This window comes from Diospyros lotus, chromosome 12 (assembly GCF_014633365.1).
Source record: "Diospyros lotus cultivar Yz01 chromosome 12, ASM1463336v1, whole genome shotgun sequence".
NCBI classification, from domain to species: domain Eukaryota; kingdom Viridiplantae; phylum Streptophyta; class Magnoliopsida; order Ericales; family Ebenaceae; genus Diospyros; species Diospyros lotus.
Window position 1 is genome coordinate 32993570 of NC_068349.1, and position 18977 is coordinate 33012546.

General features: G+C 37.6%; 1 protein-coding gene across 1 annotated transcript in view; it reads right to left on the reverse strand.

The window, feature by feature from the left end:
* Positions 1–18977, reverse strand: part of LOC127786466 (protein transport protein SEC23-like) — a 51314-nt gene that overhangs the window by 22049 nt on the left and 10288 nt on the right. Inside the window, exons 2-7 of the mRNA XM_052313885.1 lie at positions 15426–15599; positions 7551–7712; positions 5957–6099; positions 4688–4763; positions 4426–4601; positions 4247–4328 (exon numbers count right to left, since the gene is read on the reverse strand). Of these exons, the coding sequence (XP_052169845.1) occupies positions 4247–4328; positions 4426–4601; positions 4688–4763; positions 5957–6099; positions 7551–7712; positions 15426–15599 (813 nt within the window). The remainder of the gene's footprint in view (positions 1–4246; positions 4329–4425; positions 4602–4687; positions 4764–5956; positions 6100–7550; positions 7713–15425; positions 15600–18977) is intronic.

Consider the following 18977-nt stretch of genomic DNA (forward strand, 5'->3'; position numbering starts at 1 on the left):
TGATGGATTACTATTAATAAATCTATCTTCTCTTATGAGAAAACTTCCAATATTACTTTTCCACCTAATTCTGAATGTGGACTATACACATTACTTAATAAGAAGGGTAAAAATCAGTTACAAATTTTGAACATGCTAAAGAAAAGAATATAAATGAGGAGAAAGGACAAAAGAGAAAATTCCTTCAACAATTGGCGGAGAAAGAAAGTCAAGGCAGAGGAAGGTGAATAAAACATCTACGTGTTCTTTTTTCTTGTCCCTTGATTTCCTCTCCAAACTTTTGGTTCAAAAGGTGAAGAAAGGAATCAAAAAATCTTAAAATCCTTCTTACTTATTTCTTTTATTTTCTACTTTACATGCTAATGGAAAGAAAAACAAAATCTACTTGAAACATTTCAGGTCCGTTCAGTTTTAGAAAGCATTTTCTAATTTTCAATTCCAATTTTACAACTAAACATGCTCTAACATTTTATGTTTTAAAAAACAATAGCATTCATTTCTAGAAAATTTAGAGAACATCTATTTTGATGTTCTCCATTTTTTAATTAAAGATTCAACCATTCAATCAAAAATTGAGTTGAAAAATTAGAAAATGTTCTCTATAACTGAAGAGACCCTTCCCATCTTTGAATTCTTCTCTCCTGCCAAGCATAGTGTTGAGAGTAAAAATTATAATATAAAATATAAAGTTAACCCTCTATCTATTAGTTTAACCTTTTATATGAAATGGTGGTTACCAATTCAATACGGTATCAAAGTTGGAAAAGATATTGTGTTCAAACCTCAACGCAACCCAATATTAAATACTTGCACGCATTTGGAACAATTATATAGTGAAGCTTGGCGACAAGTGCAGTGAAGTGTTGAAAGTAAAAATTATAACACAAAAGATAAAATTAACCCTCTATCTACCAACTTAAACTTTTAAATGAGATGGTGGTTAACACTTCAATACATAGTGTGAGAAAATAATTATAAGAAAAAAACCTAAGAGATTAGTCTCTCTTAACTTGTTATTTATAATAGACATAACGGGGCTTGAACACCTACGGGCTTAATTTAATTACAAATAATTACAAATAAAACACACACATACAATAATTACAATATATACAATTATACTAATAATTCTAACACTCCCCCTCAACCTGGAGCATAGATATCATATGCACCAACCTTGTTAGAAATATATTCCACTCGAGCACCCTTTAGAGACTTGGTGAAGACATCTGCAAGTTGATCATTGGAGTTAATAAACTCTGTAACAATAACACCTTCAACCAGCTTTTCTCTAATAAAGTGACAGTCGATTTCAATATGCTCAGTTTCACTTCTAGTGAGATCAAAGGCTTGAACCACAGTGTTGAACCTGTCAAACCACGCCCGTGGAAATTGTTTCAGACCATAAAGAGACTTCTTGAGTTTGCAGACTACATTAGACTCCCCCTGAGCAACAAAACCAGGTGGTTGCTCCATATATACCTCTTCTTGCAAATCACCATGAAGAAAGGCATTTCTAATAACGAGCTGATAAAGTGGCCAATGACGTGTGGCAACGAGAGAGAGAAAGAGGCGAACAGAGGCCATTTTCGCAATAGGAAATAAGGTATCACTGTAATCCAGCCCATAGATCTATATAAAGCCTTTGGCAACCAAGCGGACCTTAAGACGTTCCACTTGTCCACCAAGACTCACTTTGGGAGTGAATACTCACCGACAACCAACGAGAGTCTTTCCTGGTGGTAAAGGCACTAAATCCCAAGTATCATTCGAATGTAAGGCGTCAATCTCTGGTTTCAGATCAGAAATAGCAATAACCATAAAAAACTTCTCTTGTTGAGCAATCTGTTCGGTGTGGATCGTAGTAAGAGGAAGAAGAGCATCAAATTATTGCATGAGAGCCCGAACTTGCCCCATATAAGATTCCATGGATGACTCCTGCTTGAGGCTCTTGATATTAGAGACCATAGTATACAAACGTTGGATATCATTTGTATAACACTCTTCAGTTTCCTTCCACACATCAACACAAGTTTCAAATGGGCGAAAGAGTTCCATGATGGACAGATCAATAAACTTCCATAGGAGGCTACATAACTAGGCATCAACTTGTTCCCATCTAGCTCGATTAGCTTCTGGCACACTTTTAGCCTTTGTGGTAAGATGATCTGCTTGACCTTGCCCTTTGAACCACATTTTGACAAAGGCACCCATAAGAGATAATTGGCAGACCCTATCATCTTGATAGTGGTAATATTGGTTGTCCCAAGATTGGAGATAGTAAAGGATTGAGAGGCAACAGGGGTAACAGATGCCAGAACGGGAGTAGCACCAGCAGAACTACGTCACTGGGATCAGACATGGCAAGGACTTTGACACCGGAAACGGCTTGAGGGGCCGTCAGAAATCAGATCTGGAGAAGCCTAAGAAAAGTGACCGGCAGACGGATTGTGAGAAGTCAGAGGTAAACCTCCAACCTAAAAAGCCAGCTTAACAGGTGGAGGGATCATCCTCCTTATATATAGCCCAAGTCTCCCTTACTAAGGCAATGCAGGATTCTCTCACTCCCTCACCCTGCGAAACTTCTCCAGTAACTAATACATGCCCAGATGATCGAGCAGGGTACTGGTCCGTGACCACGACTGAGGGTAGTCCCCCAGCCAAGGGTTGGCTCTAATACAATGTGAAAAATCAGAGGTAGAACTCCAACCTAAAAAAGTCAGCTTAACAGGTGGAGGAATCTTCTTCTTTATATATAGCCCAGGTCTCCCTTGATAAGACGATGTGGGATTCTCACACGCATTGTCACACGTCGGCACGTGGAGGTGGAGGTAACACGTGGCGCGCGTGTGTGGTCCGTCGGCGATGGGTCTTTGGTGGTTGGCCAATCTGATGGCGACGAACCCTAGGGTGGTGGTGGTGTTAGCAAGTGGTGGTTGGATAGTGGCGTTCTAGCATGGGCAATGACGATGATAGCTAGGGTTTGAAGGTTGTTGGAAAAAGATACACAGCGATGGCTAGGGTTTTTCTCATCGGTGGCTCTGATACCATGTGAGAAAATAATTATGAAAGAAAAACCTAAAAGATTAACTTCTTTTAACTTGTTATTTATAATAGACATAACGAGCCTTAAACACCTACGGGCTTAACCTATGAGCTTAATCTAATTACAAATAAAACACACATATACAATAATTACAATATATACAATTATACTAATAATTCTAACAAATAGCATACATGCAAAGTTAAGAGTATCTAAGATTAGAAAAACATTCAGATTGTAAAATATCAGAAACCCTAGGAGAGGAGATCGACTAGACGAGAGAAAATTATACTAACTTTGTAATTCATATTTCAAAAGTAATGAATGAATAGAACAAACAGATAGCTTTGCTATTTATATAGAAGACAGCTAAAGCTTTACAGCAACACATTAATAAGCGCCTAAAGCAGCTTAAATTAAAACACACAGCAAAGCTACAAAGCTAACTGTTGTATACTAAGTTCTTTAACACAGATTAGTCAATTTCCTCAGGCTCACATTAGAAACCAACACAAAAGGCTACTATGCGAAATACATAGAGCCACAGGCAGCACCATGAACTAAGTTCCTTTAAGTGGAGCAATTTTTTTCCACTTTTCCTTTTTTGTGTTTTTTTTTTTTTTTTTTTTTTGGGTGGGGAGGGGGATAAGTAGATGCCACAAAAGAAAACCACCAAAAAGGAATAAATGCTATACATAGGCAAAAAAAGGAGTCGGACTATCAACACTTTCAAAGTCTGTTGTGTTTCTTTTCTGCCATATACTCCACAATTTATTCCACACCAATTCCAAATGCCTCATTGGGAAAGTCCTACCATATGTATAAAGAAAATTGAAAAAAAGGCACACATCATTTATTGAACTCCAAAGAAAGCTAAACAAGATCCAGAACTGTCAAGCCGCTGACTTATATAAGATGAAGTGATCAACAAATTCCCCCCCCCCCCCCCCCACCCCTTTCTATCTGCAATGATATTAATGAGAACTATGCTTTAATTTAGATTAAATAATTGATGCAAAGAAAGGAATGCCACATAAAAAATCACTTTCATGCCTATACAAATTGCTTGATTCATGAGTAGCGATTGGTAAATAGAGACAGAATTTCTCTTTAAAGAAATTGAAATAAAGCTTCCAAACTATCTCCAGAAAAGCAAAAATTGTTTAAAAGACAAAAAGAAAAACAAATTACAGAGCTTGCCTGTTTGGTTCCAGGTCCAGCAACCCATCTTCTGGAGAGGGTAGTCACTCGAAGTCTCATCTGTCCACTAGTATGTTGATAACTGGATCAAATTATCTGCATTAAGTTAGACTTCCATATTGTTGAGCAAAAGAGGCTAATAAAAAATTTCTCAAGAAAGCTTAAGTTTCTTTTCATACTAAGTTAAAAATTGAAAGTAGAATTGATTGTTGGCTGATTGAACAATAGTTTCTGGGCTGTCCTTCTTCACAACTTCAAATAAAAGGCACAGGGATGTTGCCTTGTCAAGGCCGCACATCTTCCATGCAGTGGTATTTCCCTGACCAATAACAATTTCAGAGCATATAGGACCTTTCTGCACAAAGCCGCATTCCCACAACTTGTAAGAATCTCAAGTGAAGCTAACAAAAGAGACACGTCCTTCACATGCTCAGAATATACCTTATCAAGAGATGCACAAGGACCAAGAATGCCCTGAATTCTGATATCCTTTGAACAGTTGACCTCAAATATACCACTGCATGCAATTTTTACAAATTAATTGAATATGCAGTTGAGATTATACCAATCACAGAAGGGTAAAGAATAGGAGGCACCCAGCTGAGATTACAAACCAATAAATGATATGAGATATAATGACAAGGGGAAAAAATCACTATTAAGTTAATACTCCATTTAGTGGCGGCTTCCCAAGGATCCCATGTACATACCAAGGTCTGTCTCTTGTGGACAGAGGCCTTGATCTTAATTCTCACAATTGATAATCTAGTCAAGGGGGTTACTTGCCCCCTTAATTGCTGTTTTACTTGTAGTTCCAAGGAATCAGTAAGTCAATATTCCCTCACTACAAGGTGCCCAGTGATTTGCAGAGCTTCTTTTCACAGGAGGCACAGTTTTGAGTTTTGGTTGCACTGATTTGTGTCCTTCAGTTTCTTGACTGTTGGGCGACTGGGTATCACTTGGGTAGACGATGGTTGCACCCATGTGCTTGATGTGTTGCATATGGATAGAGAGAAACTGGAAAACTTCTTAGTATGTTAAACTTGTAGCTCAGAACCATCCACTGCATTCTGTAAAACTTTTCTATTTGTATAGCACCGCCAAGGGCAGAGTCACATGAGGCCCCCCACTGGGCCAGAATTTTTTTGAAGAAAGTATTTAAAAGTTAATATTTTATATTAATAAATCAGTCACTCAAATAACTTTTCATAAGCTGTATTTTAAAGAATAGTTTGAAGAATTACGGGACTCAGTGAACTTGCACAGAAACTGGTTGTGACGAAAAAAAATATAGTGTACCTATTAATTTACAAACTTATAACTTTAGCATTAACTCTTTCGGTTGTTACTGCTACAGTTAAAAGAGTATTTTTTGCAATGAACATTATGAAGAATTAATTGCGTAATAAGATTGAAGACCAATGGATGAATGATAGTTTAGTTGTGTATGTTGAAAATGATCTATTTAATAAAATTGATAATGAGATCATTATGCGGCGTTATCAAAGTATGAAAAGTCATAAGAAATAATTGTCAAAAGTTTTTGCATTTTAATCTTATCATTATTGTCTTATTTTTAAAATTATATTTTCTGTATTTTAGTTCGCCCCACTGAATCAAAATCTTGGCTCCGCCCCTAAGCACCTCTCATTACTCAAGTTATTAACAAGTCATTACTAAAAGGCAAACAGGAGTTCAACCAAACCTTACCTTGATGATAGACCGAGATCATAGTCACCAGATTGGAAAACACGTTTGAGAGAATCCTTGAAAACTGAATGGCCAAAACTTTCTGCAAGGGCAACAAGTCCTCCAGTTCTTTCAACTGCTACTTTAAGCTCAGCAACCCCAACCTAATAAATAGCAGAAATTTAGGGGGGAAGAAAACAAGTTCATTCCTAGGCCCTATGTGAGGGTGCCAAAATTATGTAAACATAGCATTTGTGGCAAACCCAAGCCCCCTCATCAGAGCATTTAATAACATACTTGGAAACAAATTGAACGAGCTTGCATGCAAGGATCAAAATTTCTTTCTAGATAGCTTGGAATCGATTTTTGGGAGTGGGGAATAATAAGAATTTCTAAAACAAAAAAACATGAAAAAACAAAACCATTACTACCTAAATGCAACACCGTAGGCCCTCACCCAAAAGTGCTAGGTGAAGGTATTCAAGTAATACAATACACCCGCGACCTCCCCAATAGGCTATTGATGTGGGATTGGGTCGTTACACTAAATGTCTGTGCAACCTAAAATAACTAAATATAATTGAAGTCTGCAAATTGATTCACATATGAAGCACAAGGGTTAAACGGTTACCGAACATCAATACAGGCCAGAAATTATTAGATTAAATTCACAAAAAATATCAAGCAAAAGTGCTTATGATTCTAAACATACACAAGGCTCCTCAAGTTTTGGAAAGATAGGAAATAACAACAAAAACCAATGATAATCATATATCACAGGGTTCAAAGGGTTAAGAGAGGCCTTTTATGGTGCCACTTTATTTTTAGAGTAGATACTAGATAACACCTTGACCAGTATTTGATGGACTAACACAGTATATTATGGCCAAAAAGCAGAGAAAGGAATCTATATTGGAATGTGAACCCTAGTCTTTGGTTCAATTAGAAGCTGATAAGCAAAAGAAACTCTGTAGATAATTAAGTGATTTAATGTTGATACTTTTGCTTAATTAACAAACAAAAGAAGACTGTTTAACTAACTAGGCATGCTGTCATCTTTCTTTTGTTTTCTTCTTTCATTGGCTTCAACCAAGCTTATGGGCCTCCAAGCACAAAAGCATCAACTTTCTGACTGATCTCAAATAACATATTGTGCTCATACAAGAAGGAAAAGTTTATGTGCATTCCAAGAGAAACTACCTAACAATTTGTTTAAGACTCCAAAGAGACCACCTACTTGACTTCTCTTGTCCACCTGATTTTATCTTGTGTATGAATGCATATTTGTGTATTGTGGTCTGCGTTTAATGCCTTTTTCTGTTTGAATATGAATTCTATGATGACTCATACTATTTGCAATATTTGTAGATTATGCAAACTCAGATGATGGGCATTTCATGATATACTATACATATCGCAACAGAATATCAGGGTCCTACCACAGTCATCGGCAACCAACTTATTTAAATGGCCAAAGAAATGGAGCATGTGGGGATTAGGAAAAACATAAAGAACCTTGGTGTTTTACAGATCAAAGTAATCAACAATACAAAGAGGAAAGAGGAGGGCAATGCAAAATAAAAGGGAGAAGAAAAAAGATAAGTGAGAGAAGTACCTGATCAAGTGCACAAGCAAAGAGGTCAAGGACATGCCCTTGATGTACAAGCTGCTTTGCAAGTCCTTCATAGAACTTCACAGCTTTATGATAATAGGGAGCAGAATCTTTATCAAGGTCCTTGTGAGAGCGTATAGGCTCAGATAAAGTTTTTGACACAATCTGCAAGTTTGATATCCAAAACAAAGGGCTCAGATAATATAGTAACCTTTTAAAAAGCCCCATACAAGCATTTAATAGCAAAGATTCACACAAATAAAATCATCTAACTCCATCTGCATGCAGTGCTTCCTTTTTTTGCTAATTATAAGCAGAACTGCTATTATCATTGTTGAATTGGGAGCACTGGAATGCACTCAATCTTGACCAATTTCAAGACACACACAAACACACACGGTTTGAACCAAAACAGAAACACAAATAAGAACAGAATTTAAAAATAGAGAAGAGATATGCAAACCACACAAGAACACAGCAATATATCCTGGTTCAGATCATCCAAAAATGATCCTACATCCAGCCTTTTGATCCCAAGAGAAATCCACTAAGAACTTTGAAATCAATCAGTACACAAGAGTCCCTCACACAAGTACAACCGATACCGATAATGAGATTACAAAGGCTATCTGATATCTAGACTTTCCTCTCAGTCACAAGCACTCGTACAGAATAGAATGATCTATATCTCTAGCGACTGCCCCTGCCTTATATTTATAGACATTTGGGCGGACTATACAAGGAATATAAAAGACACCACAATACCTAATATACCCCTTATGCACAAGTTACCGTTAGACATAATCTAACTAACTAATCTGCCACTTGAATACAAATTTGACAGTACTGATTTCTTCAAGGCTACACTCGATGCAAACACATAACAATCATAGTTAAGGTTTCCTTTCCCTATAAAGTCAACTTGGGACTAGATAACTGCAAATTTGACCATTCAATGTAAACATGATATGATGCCATTCTTTTGATGCCTATTTGGCATTGCAGTGAAATTTCTGCCATCATGAGTGTTAAGAGTAAGAACACAGCAATCTCTCTAGATTCTCTCAACCCAATAACTCACTGAAATCACTCACCACCTCCAAGAACACAAACGATATAAGCGAACAAACAAGAATAATGGAAACAGTAACAAACAAAGAGATTTATCCTAGTTCAGTCCCAAATTTTGGGACCTTACGTCCAAACTGATGCTGCCTCCTTTCAATCCACTATCTTGAAACAAACTTTAGAATGATTACAGAGAATACCTGAATCCACACCCAGCCCATATACCCTGAAAGCTACCTGGATTCCCTAAGATTACAAAGCTTGTCCCCAGCCTTACTCTCAGCCACTCAATCGATCCCAACCCACAAGATAGTAACAGAAAATGTCTCAAAATGAAGCACGCACCCTGTCTACCCGCACGATCCCTATTTATAGACTGTAGGGTCGTGAATTACAACTTTCTAACAGCCTGACTGCCTAACTGGAAATAACTAAATAACTAAATCAGTCAATTGTCCTTCTAGAAACATGCCTTCGAGAAGAATACTCATTCTAACCCTAGAACAAAAAAGAAACATACAAATGCAAACATACAAAAAAATATCTGTTTACACATAAAATCCTAATCTAGTACAAATGACATAACAATGAGAATTGTTATAGCAAAAATCACTTTTAAGCAAAAAGAGTTTCGTATTTGGCCATATCATCTAAGAAACACTTTTGTTATTGTTATGTGCTTGGCCAGTTATGAGGAAAAAAAGTACATTTATCAATCAAATTACCAAAAAGGTCATTAGTAAAGTGCTTGTGTAATTGATATTATTTTAATATAAAAAAATTAATTTTCTAATTTTTATGATTAAATATTACTTTAAATTATAAAAAAATGAGCAAAACTATAGAATCACATTTAACCAACAAAAAAATTGTATGAAAATTGATAAGACTCTTAATTTGTTATCAACTATTAAAAAAACATAGCAACAAAATATAAATTGATGATCTTTCTAGGGAAATATATCAAGCTTTTGAGGAACATGACAAAATTATGAATAATTTGATGAACTTGTCACGACCCCAAGGAACCCAAGGATATATTAGTAATACATATCATGTGTTTTCCTTATTAGTTGCATTAATTGTATTTTCTGTTGTTGTTGTTAGCATCTTCAATTGTAAACCTATAAATAAGCTTGAGTAGTTAGAGGAAATTAGCTTAATGAATTATTTGAATTCTCTTATTTTCCCTCTCCCAATTCTCCTAGTTCTCTCTCCCGTCTTTCTCTCTTCTTCCTCAATTCTGTCCGTTCAGTTATTTCCCTCCCTTTCTGCCCTATATTCCTTTAATTCTTAACAAATTCCTTCCTAGACCCTAGGCAAATCCTAGGATCGTATCATTTGGTATCAGAGCCATCGTTCCTCAGCAATTCTCTCTATTAAGTAATTTTGACGGATATAGACAGCTACCTTCGGACACGGTTGATTTTCGGAACTTGATTCCGACGCATGAAGGTTAATTCTCAGCTAAGAGTCAAGAGATCTCAACAACTCTTGAAGGCCGATCAAAGTTGCGGAATTGTGCGACCTCTCCTGCTCCTAAATCAGGTTCAACATTGAAGCGGAATGGATTCGTAGGTATCGATTTAGGGAGCTAAGCTCAAGGCAACTCACAAGCTACCGGTTTATCAAATCCGACTATAACAAAGGTGGTGTCAGGTTGATTCTCGACTGATGCGAGTGATTAAGGCAATGTTTATCAACTGATCTAACGAAGCAGAGATAAGCGAATTCAGGTGAACTCCAATAATTGGGTGAAGCAAACGATGATTAGTTATTGGTATCAGTTAAGAGAACATACTCAAAAGTGCAAGATGCATCTATTCTTTATGAGATTAAGACTAAAATCAGTAGCACAAAACAAGGGTCCATGTCTGTGACCGATTATTATAACAAGATGAATTGTTTTTGGCTTAAATTAGACCACTATCAAGACATTAAGATGGTATGTAGTGAAGCTGTTATTATTCTAACCTCTATGTTAGAAAGAGATAGAATAGTAGAGTTTTTGGCCAGGCTCAATCCTGAATTTGATTAGGTCAAAGCACAGATCCTTAACCGAGAGAAAATGCCATCTTTGAACAAGGTCTACTTCATAGTTCGAAGTGAGGAACATAGAAGAGTAGCAATGTTTAATGATCATCATGTGGAAGGCTCTGCTATGGTTTCTATTAGAGTGCAGGGGGACATGGTCAAAATCATCACAAGGAAGGGATCAGCCTTCCCTAAAACAGAATAAGGAAGGCGTGTTGTGTTCCTACTGTAAGAAGCCTAGACACACACGTGAAACATGCTTCAAATTGCATGGAAAAGAAGCTAATAGGAGGAGGTTTTAAGAACCTACTGGCCAAACATCCCACAAGACCCTATCTGTCCACTAAGGAAGGAGAAGAAACTGCTGAAAAAGGTGAACAAACAGCCATACCTGATCTAGGAGAGTTGAAGAGATCAGTAAGCTAAAATATTTTTTGAAAACTTTTCAGGGGGATTCATGCTCTCTAGCTCAAGCAAGTATGTGATTTAATTCTGAGATCTTTATTACCTCTCAAACACCTTGGAATGAATTATGGATTTTGAATTCTGGAGCTACTGATCATATGACCCCTAACCTAAGCTTTTTTGAGACCTATGAACCCATAAATAGCTCCAAAAAAATTACCGTAGCCAATGGTCAATCTGTTCCAATTATTGGGCAGGGAAAAGTGTGCTTAAACCCTGTTTTTCAAGTCCAAAATGTCCTTTATGTTCCTAGCCTTTCTACCAATCTTCGTTCAGTACACAAACTGACTCAAGACCTTAATTGTCGTGTGATTTTTTCTCCCTATGAATGTATGTTTCAGGATTTGGCCATGGGGAGGATGATTGGTGTTGCTAAAGCACACAAGGGGTTGTACTACTTGCAGAAGACCTATGAATCACCTGCAAGAGACCAGCCTGTTCTCACATGTTCTTCCCAACCAGCTTCTACCAAAAGGAATGTATGGTTTTAGCACCTTAGACTAGGACATCCCCCTTTCTCTATGATGCGTGTGAGTTGTCAAAACATCATAGAGTCCCGTATGCTATCAGTAATAAATTGTCTTTATTTCCCTTTTCATTGGTGCATTCTGATATATGGGGGCCTTCTAAAGTTCTCAACTATTCTGGGGATAAATGGTTCGTGTCCTTTATTAGTGATTGCACTAGAATGACCTGGGTTTACTTGTTAAAAGAAAAAGCAACCCTTAGTAATATCTTACAGTCATTTCATAGGATGATTCTCACCCAATTTGGGGTATCCATTAGAAAATTCAGAACCAATAATGTAAGGGACTACTTCAATCACACCCTAAATCAGATTTTTCAACAGAGAGGAATTCTCCATAAATCCTTTTGTGTTGACACCCTCCAGCAAAATGGGGTTGCTGAGAGAAAAATGAGGCCTCTCCTCAGTGTGACTAGAGCTATTTGCATCAAAATTCTATGCCTAAAACTTTTTGGTGTGAAGTTATGTTAACTGCCACACATTTGATTAATAGGGTTCCCTTTTGGGTGCTAGGGCATCTTAGTCCTTTTCAATGCCTCACAACTCATTTTCCATAACTCAATCTTCATTCCCCTCTTCCACTTAAGGTATTTGGGTGTGTGGCCTTTATGCATGTGTCTAAACAATACAAGGACAAGTTTGATCCTAGGGCTCTTTGTTGTCTCTTCCTTGGTTATTCTTTTACTCAGAAGGGTTACAAATGTTACTATCCTCCTACTCAAAAATTGATTGTCTCTAAAGATGTCACATTTGTGGAAAATCAAGCTTTTTTCCGTCCTTGAGCTTCTGGTCACCAGAGGGAGAGTATAGGTGGTGAGCAGAGCTTGCCAAGTTTGGAATCACTAGGTTTCAGCCACCTCTTAACTTATCCTATGAACCTCCTCAGTCCACAACTCCACTTCCACTTGACTATGCTAATTCTTCTCCTCCTCTCTCTCCTATTCCAGTTTCAACCCCTCAAGAGGTAACATATCAAGAATTACCTAATCTTTTCCCAGATTCAGCTATGTCTCCTGCAAAGGTCAAATGATCACCTTATGTGTACAAGAGAAGGAGTCAGCCTATCCCGTGGGCTAAGCAAGGACCGACTTCCTCCTCAAAATCAAGTATGGAATCCTCTCAATCTCATGACCCCCTACACATTGATCCCACTAATTTGGACTTTCCCATTGCCATTAGAAAGGGAGTTAGGAGATGCACTCAGCATCCTATAGTCAATTTCATTTCCTACCATTGTTTGTCACCTAAGCACAAGTGCTTTCTATCTTCCCTTGATTCTATAGTCATTCTTAAGACTCTAGATGAGGCATTATAGAATCAAAATTGGGTGCATGCTATACAAGAGGAAATGAGGGCTCTAGAGAAAAATTGGATGTGGGAAATGATGCCTAGACCAAAAGGGGTTCAGCCTATGAGTTGTAGATGAGTATTCAATGTTAAGTATAATGCAGATGACACTTTGGAAAGGTATAGAGCCAAATTGGTTGCCAAAGGGTATACACAAACCTATGGCATTGACTACTTGGAAACATTTGCACTAGTGGCAAAAATGACCACATTAAGAATTCTTCTATCCTTAGCTCGTTGTTATGGTTGGCTATTGATGCAATTGGATGTTAAAAATGCTTTCTTTCATGGTGATCTAGAAGAGGAAGTTTTTATGGAGCCACCTCCGGGTTTTAACAATGGTGTTACAGGGTAGGTTTGCAAGCTAAGGAAAGCCCTTTAAGGATTAAAACAATCCCCAAGGGCTTGGTTTGACATATTTTCAAGGGCAATGAAGACCATGGGATATTGGCAGAGTAGGTGAGACCATACCCTATTTATTAAGCACTCAAAGAAAGGAAGTCTAACAACATTATTAGTGTATGTAGATGATATCATTGTTACAGGAGATGATATTAAGGAGCAGTAGCAATTAAAGAAGGACCTGGCTTGTGAATTTGATATCAAGGATCTTGGCAAACTTAGGTACTTCTTGGGAATAGAAGTGGTCTACTCTAAGGATGGTATTTTTCTCTCACAAAGAAAATATACCATAGAATTGCTGGTCATCAACCTAGGGTTCATGATAGGTTTAAAACGTAATTGGAAGGAATTGGGGGAGTTAGATCGGAAGAAATGGGGGGAAATTAAGGAAGAACAAAACAGAGAGGGAGATTAGAGAGAACCAAAAGAGAGGGAAATTAAGAGAGATTAGAGAGATATTGGAGGGAGATTGAGAGAATTCAAGAGAAAGAAATGTGAGATTTCATTCAACAATTCAAAACATGATTACCCTCCTACAGCAGTGGCTTATTTATAGCCTCGCAGCCATTGCACCCATGTACAATACAGCCGCCCATGTGCAATACAACTGTAATCCTAACAAGTATTATATCCTTATTACAATATTGCCCCTCTATTGCTCCTAGGGACATGACACAGGACTGCAGGTACACCCTTAGAGCCTAACCTAAAGCTAGAAAACTCTAATAGTCCGGTTGTGGAGAAAGGAAGATATCAAAGATTGGTGGGACGCTTGATTTACCTCTCTCACACTAGTCCTGACATTACATTTGCAGTCAGTTTGGTGAGTAAATTCATGCATAATCTGATTGAGGAACATATGCAAGTTGTGAGAAGGATCCTATGCTACCTAAAGGCAACCTTGCTATTCAAACCAGGGAAGGAAACAGAGGTTGTAGGGTTCACATATGCTGATTATAGGGGCTCTCTAGTGGATAGAAGGTCAACTACAAGGTACTGTGTCTTTCTTGGAGGCAACTTGGTATCCTGGAGGAGCAAAAAACAAGGTGTGGTGGCTCGGTCTAGTGCAAAGGCTGAGTTTAGTGCAATGGCCCTTGGTCTATGTGAGCTATTGTGGTTAAGGATAGTGCTGGAAGACCTTAAAATTCCTAGCCATGGACCAATGAAGTTAGGCTATGACAACCAGTTGGCCATCAACATTACACATAATCCTGTTCAGCATGATAGGACCAAACATGTTGGGATTGACCATCATTTCATCAAAAAGAAGTTGGAATCTAGGAAGGTATGTATACCCTTTGTTTCTTTAGCAAATTCGATTGCTAATGTATTAACAAAAGGCCTAACTATCAAGAGATTTGAAGAACTTGTAAGCAAGCTAGGAATGATAGATATTCATTCACCAACTTAAGGGGGAGTGTTGAATAATTCACGAGATTGAAGGAAAATTAGAGGAGAAAGATCGTGAGCTGACTTTTCTAGAATCAAGACAGATCTTCTCCAAGATCAGGAAAGTGATCCTGATTTAATAAGTTTCCTAATCTGTGATTGTATATTTAGTTTCCTTGTATAGTGTACAGCATATATGTTTTCCCTTTTTATAACTTTCCTATAGTGTAATCTTCTTCCCTATTAATAGGGAATGTATTTAGTGTCTATACAACATAATAGAACAATTCTTTTGTGGTTCTTCACGTCCAATCTATACCAATTTCTACAAAAACTACTAAGCATGGAACAACCAAACTTGCCCAAGGGAACCAATAATGATCATTCCCAATGTACAATTAGTATCACATGAAAGTTACAATTTTTCAGTAAAACAAAGTGAGAGCATTGGCACTGAGCATGGCCTTGTTTTTGTCAGTCAAGTAATCATTTCCTTGTGTTCTAATATTCACATTATATTGATTCTTAGGTATTAAAGAAGATAAATAATTGGTAGCCATAAAAGGTAAAGAAGAATGATTGAAGAAATATATCAACTGAGTTCATAATTTCATGTAACCGATGAGCAAAGTTGGAGAAACACTTACAGCACCCAACCCTTCTGTTGAAGGCCCTCCAATAAAAGCCATGATCCTAGCCCCACAACCTGGAACACATGCTCCTAACAAATGTGCAGCCACATTCAATGCTGTGCCAGTACATCTCGTTGCCCTTTGATCTGTCGGGACAGGCCATGGATCTTTTTGAAGCTCCTCCAATACCTTATTGATCAGCAAATAAACAAATAAAACATAAATAACAAACGCACAATGCAAATAGAAAAAAAAAGGTGAAACATGAGAGGCATGATACAGATCATTTTAAATTCCTCAAATGACAGAAAAGAAGAAGCAAGGTCGTCATACCCCATGAGACTAATCTTCCTATTCAATTCATGTCAAGAAACATGCTAACAGAGGTAATACTATCTAAATCTTTTATTTTCTACAAAATTCCCAATAATGTGATTGGTCTATGGAGAGCAATCATGAGAGTCTAGGGTGAGTTTAGTCAGTTTATCAACTTTAAGGTGGGACTGCTGGACAGGGTTAGCTTCTGCCAAGATGTGCTACGGTCAGTATTTTTGTGAACTTTATCCGAGTCTCTATGATGTGGCAACTAAAAAAGAAGCTAGCAGATTGGGACTGTCATCACTCCTAGTAAAGTAGGTGTGAGAAGTCAGAGATAGAACTCCAATCTAAAAAGCCAGCTTCACAGGTGGAGGGATCCTCCTTATATATAGCCCAAGTCTCCCTTGCTGAGGCGATATGGGATTCTCACAGTAGGGTAGGCTCAAAGTTTAGACACAATTTTCAGGAATAGAAAATGATTCATTGCCAGCTTGTTTTAATTTATTCCAGTGCTGTAGAGATTTCGAGAATATCAGCCAACTAATTATTTTGTTTCCTATTTTCTAACTTTCCTTTGTTGTAAAGTTAACCTATTTCCAAGTTTGAGTAGAGAGAATAAATCCCTCTCACTCTCACAGCTAGCTGTAAGTTTCCTAAAGTACTGTAGATATAATTTCCTAATTGCAGTGTATATACTAGGAAACCAGAAAGATGTATGTTGTATATATGTTCCGTTCACTATGATGAATGAAATCAGTTCTTCACCCTAAAATTTCTGCATGGTATCAGAGCAGGGAAAAATACTTCTCTTTTGTTAAACCCTAGGTAGCTCTTATCTTTCCTTTACCACCACATCCACACCGGCAGTGACTGCCATGCCATCTGTCTTACAATCCTTCCATCACTCCTGCAATCTTCAGATCTATGAATCACAACATGTCCGGGAAAAGCAATTTGTCTTCGGAGATCATACCCAGTCCAACCAGCAACACGGGAGCCGTCGACAACAATATGTTTATTATCACTGGCCACAAGTTAAACGAGCAGAACTACCTCCAATGATCCCAATCCATCATGATGTTCATCTACGGAAAGGGGAAGGATGACTACCTAATTGGAGCCACAAGCAAACTGGGGGAGGAAGACCCAAAGTTCTGGATGTGGAAATAGAACATGGTAATGTCTTGGCTTATCAACTCCATGAATAATGAGATTGGTGAGAATTTTTTATTGTATGACACTGCACAAGATATCTAGGAAGCTGCTAAGGAGGCTTACTCATATGTTGAAAATACATCGGAGCTATTTGAGATTGAAAACATACTTGATGATCTACGGCAAGGACAATCCCATGTTACCCAGTACTTTAATTCACTCAACAAGTCCTGGCTTCAACTGGATAAGTTTGATACGATCTAGTGGAATTGTCCAAAAGATGCAGCCAAATACAAACAGATTGTTGAAAAAAAAGAGATTATACAAGTTCCTTATAGGTTTAAACAAAAACGTAGATGGAGTGAGAGGGAGAATTCTAGGTACAAAACCTCTACCAAGCATTCAGAAGGCCTTTTCTAAAGTGCGTCGAGAGGAGAGCTGGATGAAAATAATGCTGAAGACTGCCACTCCAAGCTTGGAAACTTCAGCCCTAACCACTCGGGGCATTCAACAACCAACCAAACAAAAAAAGAAGCATCCTTGGTGTGATCACTGTCATAAAATAGGCCACACAAGGGACACCTGCTGGGAAATACACAGCAAACTAGCAGATTGGAAACCTACTCATGAGAGGAAAAGTCAAGTCAACATAGCCTCTATGGAGGAGACCATTACAGGCTCAAAACCAAATTTTTTCAGCAAGGAACAGATGGATCAAAAAAATGGAATGGCTCAAAAAAATGTTTGGCCAGTCACAGACCACTCAACCTTTAGTGGTTGCCTCTTATTCAATAGCCCACAATGGTAATTTCCTAAGTGCTTTGAATGCTAAACATGAACTATCAACTGTGTGAATTGTTGACTCAAGAACATCTGACCACATGATTGGAAATATAAAGCTATTGACAAGATTTAATCCCCGTGTTGAAAATTGGACTGTAAAGATTGCAGATGGGTCCCTGTCAAGAGTAGTAGGGATAGGTTCTATAGCTCTATCCAAGGACCTTACCCTAAAATCTGTTTTCTTGGTTCCTAACTTAGATTGCAATCTATTGTCAATCAATAAACTTACCACTTATCACAATTGTGTGGCCAAGTTCTCAAATAATCTATGTGAATTTCAGGATCGGACTTCGGGGAAGACGATTGGCAATGCTAAGGCATGTTCAGGACTCTATCTCCTCAAAAAGAATGACTTCCAAAGCAAACAAGTTCATCCCAGTAGCTACTTATCCTCAAAGCATTCTATTTGTCCCTCTAATTTTCCTTCTGATAATAATGGTGCAATTATGTTATGGCACTACAGGTTAGGTCACCTCAATTTTGTCTACCTTAGGAAATTGTTTCCTTCATTGTTTAAGAATAAAGATCCACATTTGTTTCAATGTGAAATTTGTCAATATTCTAAATATATTCGAAATAGTTATCCAAGCCAAACTTACAAAGCATCCCATCCTTTTTCTACAATTCAAAGTGATGTGTGGAGGCCCTCTCGAGTAAAAAATGTTACTAGTTCTCGTTGGTTTATCTCTTTTATTGATGATCATACATGCCTTGCTTGGACATTTCTTATGAAAGAAAAATATGAGGCTAGTCAAATTTTAATTCAACGATTCAAAGTTAATTTCATGCCAAGATTCAAATCTTGAAAACCGATAATGCCAAGGAATACTTCAATTTGATCCTTGGAGACTATCTTTCAAATCAAGGCATTATTCATCAGAACTCTTATGTTGATACACCCCAACAAAACGAGGTTACTGAACGTAAAAATCGACATCTTTTAGAAGTGGCTAGATCACTCTTGTTTTCTTCAAATATCCCTAAACACTTTTAGTGTAAAGCCATTCTTACGAGCACCTATCTCATCAATAGAATGCCCTCACGAAGTCTCAACCATCAAACACCAAGTCAACTTCTTCTTCAATCTTTCCCACACACTCGAATTCTTTTCACACATTCCCCTAAAGGTCTTTGGTTGTTCCACCTTTGTCCATGTCCATCACCAATTTTGCAGCAAGCTTGATCCCAAATCTATTAAATGCATATTCCTTGGCTACTCTCCTCATCAAAAATGTTACAAATGTTATTCCC